Raw genomic sequence first — 14,325 nt, forward strand, 5'->3', positions numbered from 1 at the left:
AATCATTATACAGAAATTAAACTGTCCTGCAGCGTAGGGATAGCAGAGCCAAGAGAGAATACCTCGTGTTGCTCCCACCTTCCTAACTCACCGAGTGCCATCGCTGCGTCCCAAGTGATGCACAACCAGGCTCCTTCAACCAGAAACCTAAAATAGCTGCAGAGGGTCTTGCTGCGCAAAGCCCTGCTATCTTCATCACCCGACACTTAACCACCAACACTTAACCACTGCAATGACTAGCTGTCCTTAAAGACACAAACCTGAATCAAAACAGCTTAGTAGGAAGAACAATGCTTTCTACCACACATCAGTGCCTTGGACTAACGAGCTGGGTAATCTCAGACACAGCAACGCACCCTTGTAGGGTGCTTAATACAAATACTTGCAATAAAACACTTCTGGCTCTAAAGACATACAGTACAGACACAAATTCAAGAGAAAAATATCTGTACAGGACTGAGAACTCTAGACTAACAGTCTGTACTGAGAAGTTGCAAGATTTAAATCAGCTCTAAGTGGGATGGGACACATCATTTACACTGAATACGTGCCTCGGCCATCAAAATGCCAGCAAGCCTGAGTACCTCCTGAGACAGCTCAGTGCAAGAAGGTGGAAACACTTCCCTCCAAGTACTTAGGGCAACCCCAAAACGTCTGTATCTCTTTACAACTTCTACCAGAAGCAATCTGATACCAAAGACAAACAATACCGGGATTTCGGGACCATGGTTATAACCCATGGAAACTGAAGTCGGGAACAACACGCATTACGCAGATCTTCCGCCAAACATTGACAATGAATATCAAACTTCTCCCTCCTCCCCTCCTGAACACAAAGTCCTCATAAGCGGAGCTGAATCTGTAGCTCCACTACTTTAAGACCTTTCTCACCGGCACTGGAAAGCCATAGGAACGACAGGTAAACGTGAGCACAAGATGAAGGTGAAGACCTTTAGCTCCCCCCCTCCACCAGCCTGAGAAGCCGCATTAACACACACTGCAAGCTGCAGAGGGCTTCCCCCCCTCATTTCATAGTGCTAGATCCCAGCTGCTCGAAGGTCAAATGACAACTAAACAAGTTACAGCTCCAACAGGCTGGAAGCAACCATTTCCTGGGAGATGCTGTGCTCTAAAACTGTAGAATATAAACAAAAGGTTCAAAGATACACCGACTATTCAGCGCTAATTTAATCCACAGCGAAAGAACCGTAGAAAACCATCAGCGATACTTTCTGTAGTTTGAGAGAACTGCTTATAACAAAGATGTAATTGCAGTAAAAGGCCGTCTGAATTCCTAACACTGTTGAATACAAAAGCTCCTGAAGAGAACAACACAATTTTGGCAGCCTACTAACTCCGGAGAGTTTGGCACTGCAAGGTTGCAAGTTAATCACTAGCACATTACTGCACAGTCTGGACCAAGTTGCATGAGAAAATAAAAAGCTGCTGGTGCTCAATGCTTTTGGAAAAAATGAATAAAGAGCAGACCTAGCAGCTCTCCCTAACTCAGGGCACTAAGTATCAAGTTTTACAACAGCATTTTAAACGAATTACAGTCCTACAAAGTACTTCCTGAAATCTCATGGTAACTAGACGGATACATCAATTAATGATTCCAATTTCTGTATTACATACTTATAAACGTGGATCCTAGCCAAAGGTTTTAACCAAAGTCAAATGTACATGTATTACAAAGCGAAGACAAAGCCAAGTGGAAATGATGGAATTATAAATATCAGAAATCAAGCTGACTGTAAAAAATGTTGCCCTACACAGGCAGGTTTGTTTCCCCCCAAGCAGCCCCCCCGTCACTGGTAATGGAAGGTATGGTGGCTTAATGAACTTGTACTCATCAGCTGAGCTGCTGTGATGGTGCTGCGTTCTCTCTTTGCCTACTCTACCTGCAAATTAAACACTTTAGCTTAAAGCATCTACACGCTGACGTGTCATATGCTATCCTTCTGCATTAGCGCTGAACTATGCCGGTGCCGTTCCTGAGAACACTCTCAAGTGCTGTCACATCTTTCCGCAGGTCTCAAACTAGTGGTTGTAAAATCCTTTACAGGAGCCAGAAATATTCTCACCTATCTGATATTCCCAAACTATGCCAGCGCAGCCCAGAGCTCTTTAAATAACCTACCATTAAAATTTCTGTGTCACATCAAGTTCCTCTCCAGAAGAAAGGATGAAAACGGGGTTTTCTACAGCAAAGAAAGGTTTCACAACTGGCTTAACAAACCCAGCCTGCTGCAGGCAGGGACAGCACTCTCACGTTCCCCACCTGGCCCCAGCTGCATGTCCCCGTTCCCTTCCTTACGCTGGCACTCACGCAACCACCACGATCAGGAAGGTGATCTGTCTCCAGGCTGCCTTTTTCCTTTTTCCCTTCCTCCTTGTAGAGGCAGTTTTCAGGCAGAGCAGATTCCTCACCCACGTGGCTGTTCTGCAGAAGGAACGTTAATGCCAACAGAAGGACAAGCCTCGTCGCCCCTTCCCGCAGCAGCACGGTTTTAGAGCATGTCACACTGGGGTGGAACAGCAGTGATCCCAGGCCACGGGGATGCATTGCTTAGATGCACTTGGGCCACACTGCTTAGCTTCTGATAAGCGCTAGGGATCTTTCGTTGTCATTTTTAAAAATCAGCTGAGGCTCTGGTGTAACCACACTGCTTTAAGCACTAGCATCCAGGCAAGTCCCTGCAATCCTATGAAGGAAAAAAAATAAAACAGGCTCTGGCCTTAAAACCTTTTAAAAGATGAAGTGCAAATCAAAGTTCACTCGATTATTTCTGCTAAAAAAAAAAACATTGTTACAGTTGCTTGTAGTCTTCGATATGAAATTGCCAATTACTACTCCCTAAGCATCTCTAAATTTAAGAAACTGCTTTAGATCTCCCAGCATCTGAAAGATTATCCAAGCTAAACAAAGACAATGTAATACACTGCTCACGTCTCCACCACAATTCCACAGCTCCTTGATGGAGATTCATGGGAAGCTCAAACTGCATAACGTCCAGTAGGGATGAAACTCAGTCCCTTAAAATTTAACTTTAAAAGCAACTTGCTTGGGTATGCCTTTTCGCTTCTTCACTCAGCTGAACAAAGTCAACCATGTGGACTAAAGCAGTACAGCACGCGTGTACCTAGCCACTAGGACGGCACTGTAAACATTTGACTACAAATGCTAAAAACTAGCTTCTTGAAAAACAAAAATAATTGCTTGTTATGACTAGCGGAAGAAGCCAATCATAACTTCAGCAGAAGAAAACTCAATCTTTTTGAGTAGCCTTGTTCCATTACAACATAACTGGCACAAACGGCAAACGCACATCCTTCAGTTACCGTCACTGCACTTAATTTGGTAACAAAACAGGGAGTTTTTCTATTCCGAAGTACTGCATGATCAATCTCTTGGTTTATTCTTCACTAACATTCAACCGTGGATTATATAGCAAAAAATTTTCACTTTGACGTTAAAGCTTCAGCAATTGTTCCTCAGCTTCCTGTTGAATTTTGGGAAATAACCTGATTTCCTGGCAAATCTACATTAAAATTCCAAAGACCAAGTCCTACCCTCTGCTGTATTCGTCTCTAGAAGAATGGATAGGAAGAGAAGGAAAACACGGCCCACAGCTCCCGTTAGGAGTTGCGCTGTCGCACAAACCACAGTGCACTCTAAACTACCAAGAATCATTAGCAGAAGAATAAACTCTCCTGCACAAGAGTCAACAGACAGCTCCACAAACGAAGGAAGGGTACCTGGTGAACAAGGTCTCTCCTTCACACAGCTGCTTTTCAGAACATAACCACACTTGAAAGAAGAGAGCTGACCGATTACCTTCTCTTTCCCACGGAGGTGCAAAAGTAAACGGGGTAACAACTTCCCACCAGAGCCTTTAAGGAGGAAACGTCACGAACATTGACTCGCTTTCAAATATCCTACGCAGGCAACATGAAAAAGCACCTAAGTAACTAAATCCAACTGATCTGGCTGATTTCTGCTGCTTCACTGGACTACATTTCGTGTTCTGTTTTTGAGACCAGTTATAAAATTACCATCCAAAAGCTGTGCACAATAGAAGCATTAGTAAGACTGACTCGATCTGTATCAACAGGTGCCAGCAAATAGTCTGCCAATTTCATGCAATTTTACTTCCAAAGCCATTATACTAGTTGGCAGCTTACCAAATTGAAAGATATGTTTTAACCCCATGAAGCCAGAGTGTAGTTATAGAAAACATTCAGGACTACACCTCAACCATTTACGTTACAGCAGTTTGAGAGGTGAGTGCCTTTACCACAGCCAGGGTGCTGTACTCGTATTCCTCCGTGCCCAGCGCCATATTCAAGCCTATCTGAAGATCAGAATGAAGGAACCGAGGCCACAGAAATTTACTTCCAGTTTACTCAGTTTAAGGGCAAAAAAAAAAAAAGTCTCCCTTAAGCTCTGCTATTAATACTTCAAAGTTACAAGGAGAGCGTATTGCTGTTAAAGAACATAAAAATAGACCCTGCAGGAGAGGAAAATCAGCTCTGAAAACAAAAAGATAATAAAATAGAGAGGGTGTGTGTGTTAACCTTCCTTGACTCAAGCAGAAAGAGATTACTCCTAGGCACTTTTTCCCATTCATTTTCATTTTCTCAGGGATAAAATAAAAAATTAAAAGGAGGTCTGGGCCTGCGGCAGAGTGGCAGCTGGACCAGACTGCAGACACGCTCAGCTATTACCACCTCTCTCGTTATCTCCTCATTACTCCATGGAAGAAAAAGCTCCGGGAGTGCCCACAGCCCCCTGCCAGCAGCTGGGAGCAGCAGGGGTACGGCCAGCACCCCGCTCCTTCGCTGCCCAAACCTCCTGCCGAGGCTCCTCCTGCTGCCAGCTCTGCTCCCCAGCACGCCTGCCCAACGCCGCTTCCTTCGGGTGGGGGTCCCCGGCTGCTCGAGCACGGCTCAGCTGCTCACAACTGCACCTAGGGAGCCCTCCTGTTACTGTAATGGTACGTTAAAAGAAAGTCAGAGCGATTTAAATGCAAAGACTCACTGCAGACGTTTCGTTTGCCAGGTAAAAACCCATCAGCCACAGGACAGCGCCGTGAGCGAGCACTGCAACAAGAACCAAACGGTCCCTACCGAATCCGGAGAGGTAAGGCTCTTCTTCTCTGGGTGCTGAGAGAAACAGCTCTGAGATCACCGTGCTGGAGACATTTCACCTACCCAAAGGAACACCCTCCTCCTACCTGTCACCACGGCCATGCCTGCAGGTCACAGTCATGGTTTAACACCGCTTCGTGACACCACTGCAGCGCTTTCCTCACGGAAAGGAAACTGCAGAGCCTTTTGTTGTCTGAAGAATTTAACACACAGCTGTGCCTCACGGACCACAGAGCTGCCAGGCTCGAAGCAGCAGAGGCTCCACAGCACCACAAGAAGACTTCGCACACCTCCAGCACGTCGCTCGCTTTCAAAGAGCTGATTTTCCAGATCTTAATCTTCTCATGCTTTAATTGCTGAAACTTCTTTTGTGCCTGATAAATCTCCTCTAAACGCAATTGCTGATGACATCAACTACCGAAAGTGTTACAAATAGGTGCTGCTGCTTTTGTTTTTCCAGAAACTTCCAGTCTTTCACTGAACTGTACCCAAACACTGTCTCCTACACACAAACACCTCCTTCCATGCTGCCATACACTAGGGAAATGCTGCTAAATGTCAATTAAGTGTTTTCTGTACTTTTGCAGACCCTTCACAACGAGTATTTCCCACTGCAAGCCACTACTGGTACATTTTTATCCGAGCCCTTGGTGCAGATTTTCTCAGTGTTGCCATGTCCACAGGTACAGATCATGTTTTTAGACGGTATCTGCTATACAAATAAGTAACAACATCAAAATAGTCATCCTTTTGCCTGTGAGGCACAGAGGTGACAGTACAACAGACTTTGTGGAAGTGTGACGTAACTTTTTTTGAAGCATAATGCAGACGGTAGGGATGAGAAAAGAACGAAGGCTAAATAACTCATTCTGTGCTTTACAGGTAGATTACGTTCTCCGACTATTACATATTTTTGCAATTGAAGTTAACTGTTGGCAACAACACATCAAAAATGAAACGGAATAACATGTAAAAACACCAGCAAAAAAACCAGTCCTACCTTCGTCTCCCTCTGGCGCATAGGAAGCTGTAATAATGTCAATGTCAGCACAGTTCATCACAATTTGGTTGGTTGCATGCTTCACCTGTAAGAGAAATTGTATCAGCATCAGGAAGAAATGGTGTGCCCTCCTCCTCCGTGCTCCCTCGGGTAGGCATGCCCAGCCTCCATTTAATCTACAACCCCTGCATCACCAAGTGTTTGAAATAAAAGGTAGGGCTCCAGACTGGCAAAAAGAAAAGGATTTTCCACTGACTGCTCTCATTCTTCCTGGAACATGCGCACTTGAATCATGTTCCAGCCATCTAGACCTACTTATCAATACCGTAAATTATTTAAGGGAATGGACTGCCTGTTAAAAATCGGTATGTAAGCCTGACAATAGGGCCCTTGTACATGCCTGGGAATCCAAGACCAATAAAAATAGATAGAGAGCTGTAGGCTGCCTTTTAGCAACGACCTTCAGGAGACCGTAGTGCAAGTGGAATGCTTTTGAACACAAAACTACATCTTCCAGAGACCAGAAGAAACACGACAGTACAGCGTTCTAAGCTGCTGACATTATAGGAACTTTTTAGGTTAAAAACATCTGCCAAGAAATTCGCCTTTACATTTTCCTGAAAGCTTTCCTTCTGCCAGCTCTTGGCTACACATTCTTTGCTTTATTTAACAAGTGGCCAGCTCCCAGCGTAGTAATAAACTGCCTCAACGTGCCAGCTTTCTGTTTGGACGCAAGAGCTTGAATACAGAGGAATTCAAATTAAAAATTAACTAATTACAAAGGGGCAAAATATTTGGGAACAAAACTAGGAATTACTCAGAAGCTTATGGTTGAAGCCACCCGAACCACCACACTGGGTGAGGCTGGTACTCCTGCTGGGCCAGGAGACAATTTCTGGCAGTAGGCGATACCAGAGCCTTAAAGAGAAGAGCAAGGAGTTCTGTAACAGCCAACTGCATTTTAACGTACCACGAAGAACCTGCTCCCCACCCAGACGGTTCTTTCCTTGGAGCATACGGACTCACGTCCCTTTCTTTTTTTCACTGTTACGACCTAAAGCTGCCCCATTAACACCCGTGCTGTCGCCCTGGCTGCCCACGTCCCAGCAGGCCGAAGGCCTGCGATGGGCACGGGCCCCAAGCACCGAGCGCTCCTCGTCCTGCAGGACCAGAGGATGGCAGCTGCATCCTCCGCATGTGAAGTGTCACAGCCGAAAGGAAAACATCTCCTCCTGCCACACAGGAGCTGGTGTCTACACGGGGTGAGCAAACAGAGGCGGCTACTCGGCCCCAAGCTGCTCTGCCCAGGCTCGCTGAAGAACGGTTCCTTAGTCACTGTGTACACAAGAAACAAATCTGAACCTGGTCAGCGACGAGAGGCTTAACAAACCTGAAAGTGTAACCTGACAGGAGTGCCCACATCAGAAGAATGGCCCACCTAACCCAGCAATCTGTTAACCCACCTGCCAGCACCAGGTCCTCCACGGAAAGCCTCCCCCCCCCCGAGGGCGGTCAGTGAGAGGCGAGGCTCCTCGGGGAGTCTCTTCACAACCTCAGTCACCAACTCTGCTTCTAAAGCAAACGTTTATGGCCCATTCCTAACAGCAGAGTGTCTGCACAACAAACACCAGGCACGGCGTTGCGGTTTTTGCCGAGTGCGGGGAACCTTCCCAAGCCCCGCTGCCAGCACGCAGCGGCGCAGCCCTGCTCGTTTTCTCCACGTTGCCTCTTCAGGGTCATAAAACCAAAAAAACGTTACCTAAGGATCTCGGTGCGATCCTGCAGCGGGGGTACAACGTACCCGGCAGGCAGGAACCAACAAACTGACAGCTGAAGGGGCTGGGGCTGGACACTCAGCCCAGAGCCTCAGTCTGACCTGTCTGCTCCATCTGGGTGCATGCAAGCACAGGATTGCAACACCTCCCAGACCAAAGGTCCGTGCCCAGTGGCTTTCATCACAACACTAACGTTTGGGGGGTTTCAAGGAGGTCTTCCAAAACACAGAAAATCAGGATGAGAAAATCTTTTTATAAATGTACTTGCAGAGACCTTTATTCAATCTACAAATCCAAATCTCTCTGGATTAAGAATTCAAGATGCATCAGTAGTCGTCCAAACTGCAGACAATACCGGATTTAACAATAGGCTTGATCTGCAAAAAATGAACTCTTCTGAGGACAGAAGAATTTTCAGCATAGACCGTGCCTGCAAAATAAGAAGTTTACATTTAAGCAGAGACAAATTCAGAGGCTCCTTAGAAAGGCAATTACCTATTCTTAGACTTTCCTTACCTCCTACAAATACCAAGCCAGTTTTACAAAGGAGCACAACAAGCTAGAAAACAACTAACGGGACTCAGTGAGCCAGTAGCTTGAAAAATGGTCACCCTCCAGCTCTGAAAGATGTAGGGCAAAATTCAGCGCACGGATACGAATGCTGACCACGTACTGTACGGCACACTTCCGAGCCTCTCATAATTTAACTGCAGAAAAAAAAAGTTTTCATATTGGCACACAGGCCCTAGCGTAAGAGCCTCCTCCCTCTGATCCACAAAAATGATGAAGCACAGACACACCTGTAAGAGCAAAACCAAAACAAAACCACGAACCGCCCAGCATACCTCTCCTATGACCATTTTATCTCACGAGAACCTGCAGCCTGATCTTAGGGACACCGTGTGCAGCAGGAAGATGAATGAACGTGTTTTACTGCGAGTGAACCTTGAAGCCGCTTTTACATTTCTGAGAAAATTATTTTCTGGAAGGCAGATATTCTGTTCACGCAGCGTTTTTCATGAACGCCATCTATTTAAGAGGCAAAGCAGCACCTCGCTGCATAAGGTATAAGCTCTCATGAAACTGCACAGACGTGAACCATCCCCCTGCTTCACCTTGCTCTGCGACGTAATAAACCCACTCCTCAGCAAGAGGAGGCCAATCAAGGCAATTTAGTGTAAAAGAAGGAAAAGGTAATAAATGCCAACCTACAAATGGCCACAATGGAAGCAGTTTTGCCATAAGGCTGACATGCTTAAGAGCAGCAGATGAGCTAAGATCAGTATCTGGAACGCAGGAACCAGTTTCAAAACCTCGAGCATGTTGCTTCCCACGAAGCTCCAGCGGCATCCGTCAGAACTCGGACACCCGCCAGGATCAGCCCGAGGCAGGTACCAGAGGCAGGGCTGCCCTGCAACAAGCCAGCAGACCCCAAGCTGTCGACCTCTGTTTCCCACCCCCTGCGCATCCATCTTCATGCTCAGCACTTGCTTCTTGTCCATCTTCATGCTCAGCACTTGCTTCTGAGAAGGAAAATCTCACCCAACGGGAGACCCACAGCCTAAGTTCCTCCCGAAAGTTTTCCAAGGTAATATCATTCAGAACAGGAGACGAGCTAAAAAGGCCAATTATCTGACTATTATTCATACTACAAAAGATGAAATCACTCTCACCTTAGTGCTACGTAGCTCCTTTCCCCGCTCACCTCCACGTTACATTTCCCACTGCGGACACACGAAGCTCGCTGGCAGGAGCCACCAGCGCGGTCTCACCTAAGCTATTATTCTCAAAGCACGAAACAATGAAGAGGTTTTCAAAACTCTGCCAAATATGACTCAAAGATGCTGTACAGCTTTTTATTTTCACTAGTTATCAGATCAGGAAACGACCTGATGGAAAAAATGGTTTTAGGACATGAGAAACAGGATTTTGAATGGCCTCAGCCAACGCCAGCCTCCCTGCAGCGCAGAACGAGGAGCGTCGAAAGACCTGCTGCAGCCACGACTGGACGATCTCTGGAGGTCCCTTCCAACCTCAGTCCTTCTGTGACTACTCTGCGGAGCCGCTCACAAGACGAGGGAGGTCATTAAAGTCTTGCTACTCTCAGCCTCAGAACGCTTCCCCTAACGTAGCATCATAACAAGCACGTGCGTTTGCAGCATTTTACTCTCTAAAAAGTCGACTAAAATTACTTCAGTTCTGTCCTAGGATTTTTTTTTAAGAATTCCTAAATGCAAAGAGAAAAAAAAGTTGCATTAATTTGCATCTAGAGCAAATTATGGTAGCCGAGTAGTACGCTTCCCGATGCCAAGACTGACTGGCTCTCTGGAGCACCTCCCTGCGTTCCAAGGAGCATCCGACCGCGTTCACCCGCAGCAGCCACACACAGCTCAGAAGCGTAGAATTCGCACAGGTAAGTAAATCCCTTTCCAGCTATGATTAATGCAATCATCTTAGCCTTGTGAATTACAGAACTGAAAGGGCCCTTTCTGCGAGGGAGAGGAGCAAAGACATTCCTACTTTTGAAGCTGGTGGCAGAGGGGTACGGAGCCCAGAGCTCCTGGCTGCGAAGGAGCAGACTCCAACACTCAGCAGGACACCTTTAGCGCTCGGATTACTCAAACTCAGACCTAATTTAATGCGCCGCAAATGTAAGTTACTATGCTGGGTAACACGGCCGTGTATTTATACTGAACAACTCCCCCCGCCTCAGGAGATGCTGACCACAAATACTACACCTATTAATGGTTAATTTTTTCAAGGTTTGAATACACGAGTGTCACAATCAATCTTTAACTGGCGTGCAGCGAGATCAGAAGGCTGCACATCTTCAGCCTAGCAGATACTGCATAATCAACCTATAAAAAGCAACAGATGCAGGTTAAACATTGCTAAATATAACAGAGTATCTCTGAGACACATTAAAGGGACTGGGAAAGATACTCGAAAGAGCCATCCACCTTAGGTTGTAAATTCTTTCCCGCAGAAAACAGGTTGCTTTGCAACCGAGGAACACCTCCCTGCCGTTTGTAAGGAATGAATCACCACCACCCTCTCCAAAGATGGTAGTTTATGTAGTGGTTAATACCAGGAAGTCAGAACGCAGCCCTGTACCTTTCTCAAGTTCTGCACCGCTACACCCTGTGCCGGACAGGTGACTGTTCGGGGCCGTGACAGCACCGAGAGCTTCCTTTCAGAAGCTTAGAACAAATGTTGAACTTTGGGAGCCAGATGTTTGCTCCTGATGTGAGTTACTCATATTTGCCTTTGCAGCACGATGCCGAAGACCAGAAGGGCAGCACATCCCCTCTTTGTTCCAGCCCTCACTTACGCCTTCCAGGAGTCAAGAGCAGAATAGCGAAGCGTTGACCCGGGCAGTGAGTAATACGAGTGCGCTGCACTGATAACTACACCCCGAGAATCAGGGCTGTAATAATTAAATCTCAAGCTAACAGATGAATAAAGTAGATTAACCATTTCCACTCAAAACACCAAAGCTTAATTGTGCTCATTCAGAAGCACCCACACAAGCCCAAGAGAGCAGTTTCGGACCCCAGCAGACAACCTAACCAACAGACCGGTCACAGGATCGTACGGGCAGCTCTATTTCAGTTCCAGATCCGCAACCGACGCGCAGCGTCTGATCTCCCACAACCACATCGCGTTCGGTTCTGGCCGTGATAAATGAGTGATTTCACAGGGAACCTGCGAGGACTTTTGGTTTTTAAACTGTGATAAGCGGCAACGATAAATTAGCAGTTTATGTAATTGCTACATAATTCCACTGACTTCCAAAACGTTTGTATGACCAGGAGTTACATTATTTTAAAATCTCAGGTAACCAGGCAGTATTTAGGCTACCAAATACTTAACAAGCTCAGCTGCAAAAGCTAAGGAATTAAACTGTATCAACAGACAGATTACTGTATTGTTCCTTTATCAAGGAATGACAAACACTAGACAGAGGGCCAATCCCCTAACCTGAAAACTCGAAGTACCACAATAAACTACAAACAGGTATTATTTCTTTTTAAGCCTTTGAAACCAACCTGGCCACTGTTGACAATGAAGCAACAGCTTTATCTTTTGAATCATGAAGGGCTTTACCCTCTGAAGCTTATTCGAAGACAACACATAGGAAGTGCAACATTTATTACTGTGGCAAAAAGACCAAGTGTTTTAGGTTATTCATACATGCAAAAGCCTGCATAAGTGTACTGCCCCAAAGCCAAGATTAGGCTATTTAACATTTTTTTAGGGCTTGGTGCTCAAGTTGAAAGACTTACCAAAATTCTACACAGAAAGCTGCCAAATCCTGCTTAAGGGCTGCGAATTAAAAACACAAACTCACTGATCAAGTGTTTACTTGTAATATCTTGACTAAGTATTGCAGCCTCCACTAATTCCAGTTTGCTATTAAATATGCAAAACAGCAAACACTTTTGAAGTACATAATGAAGTTTCCCTAATTTTGTCATTAATTATGATTGATTCCAGTGTCAAAGTTGCAGTACTCACCCTGCAAGTCGGAAAGCATCCCTCCTTTAACTATCTGAGGCAAATTATCATTTGTCTAGCCATTATCATATTGGAATGGGACATCTATCATATTGGAGGGGGTAATTATACTTGATTATATATAAAAGAAGATACCTGGACCTTCAAGAGTAGGCCACGCATCTAATACTTGCTTTAATTCCTTACCCAAAATTTGGACAATTCAAAGTTTGTGTCTTACTGCTAAATTACTTTTACCTTGATGCGTGCACAACGCATGCCAAAGCTCTCGGGCATGCTGAAAACAGAACCCCTCTCTGATGAGCTCCACTCCACCTTATTAGAAGGTACTGGTACCAACAGCCAGCAAGTCCCTAACTGAACCAATTAGATCAAAAAGCACAAAACTAATTTATTTTCTAGATTCAATCCCAAACCAGTAACAACCAACTAGCACACGCTAGCACGTTACGTTTAAGCGAGCCGTTCCCTTGTACGGAAAGCACCCTGCCCACCTAGCACGGCGGGTGGGCCGGTTGTTCTTCTCTCCACCAAGGTACAGAAGTCACCCTCTCGTTTTCTGCCACGTGCCTTTGCCGCGCTTTGGACACCGGCGGCCCCAGCAAACCTCCGGATTTGCTCGAGGCACGCCGGCACCACCTCCACCTCCCCGCACCTCTCCTGCGCTCGGCGTGCGTGCACCGGGGGATGCAGCCTCGCGAAGGTCCCCCAGTCTGTGGTGTTGGGTTACCCAGGAATTTAAGCGTACAGATTTTAGGCACATTTTAAAACATCGCCTCGTTTTGCCTATTTCTGCCATGGGAACACCATGCTCACCACGCGCACTGCGTTCCTTACAACCTTGAACCCTCCGGAGCAATATTCTTCCTCGTGCCCTCCGCCGGTAGGAAAGTCCAGGATTTCGCGTTGTCAGGTGGCGCCCGCTGCTCTGGGAGGCGATTGAGCAATCCCCGCACGGCGGGGCGTTAAAACATCCCGGCGGGGCGAAAATCCGCACGCCCAACGCCACCTCCACGGGAAGCCTGCGAACCGTCCTTGTTCTCGGGATTAAAGCTGAAGTTTCCGCGGCCGCACTTCAGCGCTGCTCCCTTCTCCGCGGCGATGCCGGCTCCAAAAGCCGCGCTCCCCTCCCCCCGAGCGTTATTTTTAACCGGGATGATCGCAGCGATCCCGTTTACAGCACGGCCCCGCAGCCGGAGCGGGGCTGAGGAGCGGCGGCCGGGATTAGGAGGGCAGGGACGGGGAATTTCTCGGGCGGGCGCTGCCGGCCGGGCTGGGGGGCTGCCACCGCAGCCAGCCCCCGAAGGCGAGGGCTGGAGCCGTGACGAGCCGGGCAGCCGGTTCGCGTTCCCGGCCGTTGCCAGCCGCCGTTCCCGTGTCGCCCTTACTCATCCCTGCTCATCCCCCCGCAGCTCCGCGGCGTCACGAGGCCGCGGCCGGGCCCTTCGCCCTCCCGGCCCCGCGAGGCGCTTCGGGGCCTGCGGCCGTGCCCCCGGTGCTGCCCCGCCGCGGGCCGAGGCCTCGCCCCGCTCCCAGCCCCAGCCCCGTGCCCGCGCTCCCCCGGCAGAGCCTCGGGCCCTCCGCCCGGCCACCGGGGGGCTCCGGCAGCGCCCGGGAAGCCCCCGCGGCTCCGGGGGGCGGCTCGGGGGGGACGCCGAGGGGGCCGGGGGGCGACCTGGGCACGGCCCCGGCTCCGCGGGGAGGGCGCGGGGCAGCCCCCGGGCCCCGCCGCCCTGCGGCCTACCGCGGCGCCGCACCGGGCAGCCCCCGGCCGGGCCCGGCGCCACCGAGCAGCGGCCGCGGAGCTGCAGCGGGGCCGGGAGGGGCGGCACCGGGCGCTCCCCCCCTCCTCTACAGGCCCCCCCCCCCCCGGGGAACATG

General features: G+C 48.2%; 1 protein-coding gene across 3 annotated transcripts in view; it reads right to left on the bottom strand.

The window, feature by feature from the left end:
- Positions 1-14,325, bottom strand: part of NPEPPS (aminopeptidase puromycin sensitive) — a 36,236-nt gene that overhangs the window by 21,214 nt on the left and 697 nt on the right. For 2 of the 3 annotated variants that reach the window (XM_080564755.1, XM_080564756.1), the window contains exon 2: positions 6,152-6,236. In XM_080564755.1, the coding sequence (XP_080420881.1) occupies positions 6,152-6,236 (85 nt within the window). Of the gene's footprint in view, positions 1-6,151; positions 6,237-13,260; positions 13,389-14,325 lie in introns of those variants that run through there. The other variant, XM_080564757.1, reaches the window with a different exon arrangement.

This window comes from Anser brachyrhynchus, assembly GCF_964034855.1.
Source record: "Anser brachyrhynchus genome assembly, chromosome: 22".
Taxonomy (NCBI): Eukaryota; Metazoa; Chordata; class Aves; order Anseriformes; family Anatidae; genus Anser; species Anser brachyrhynchus.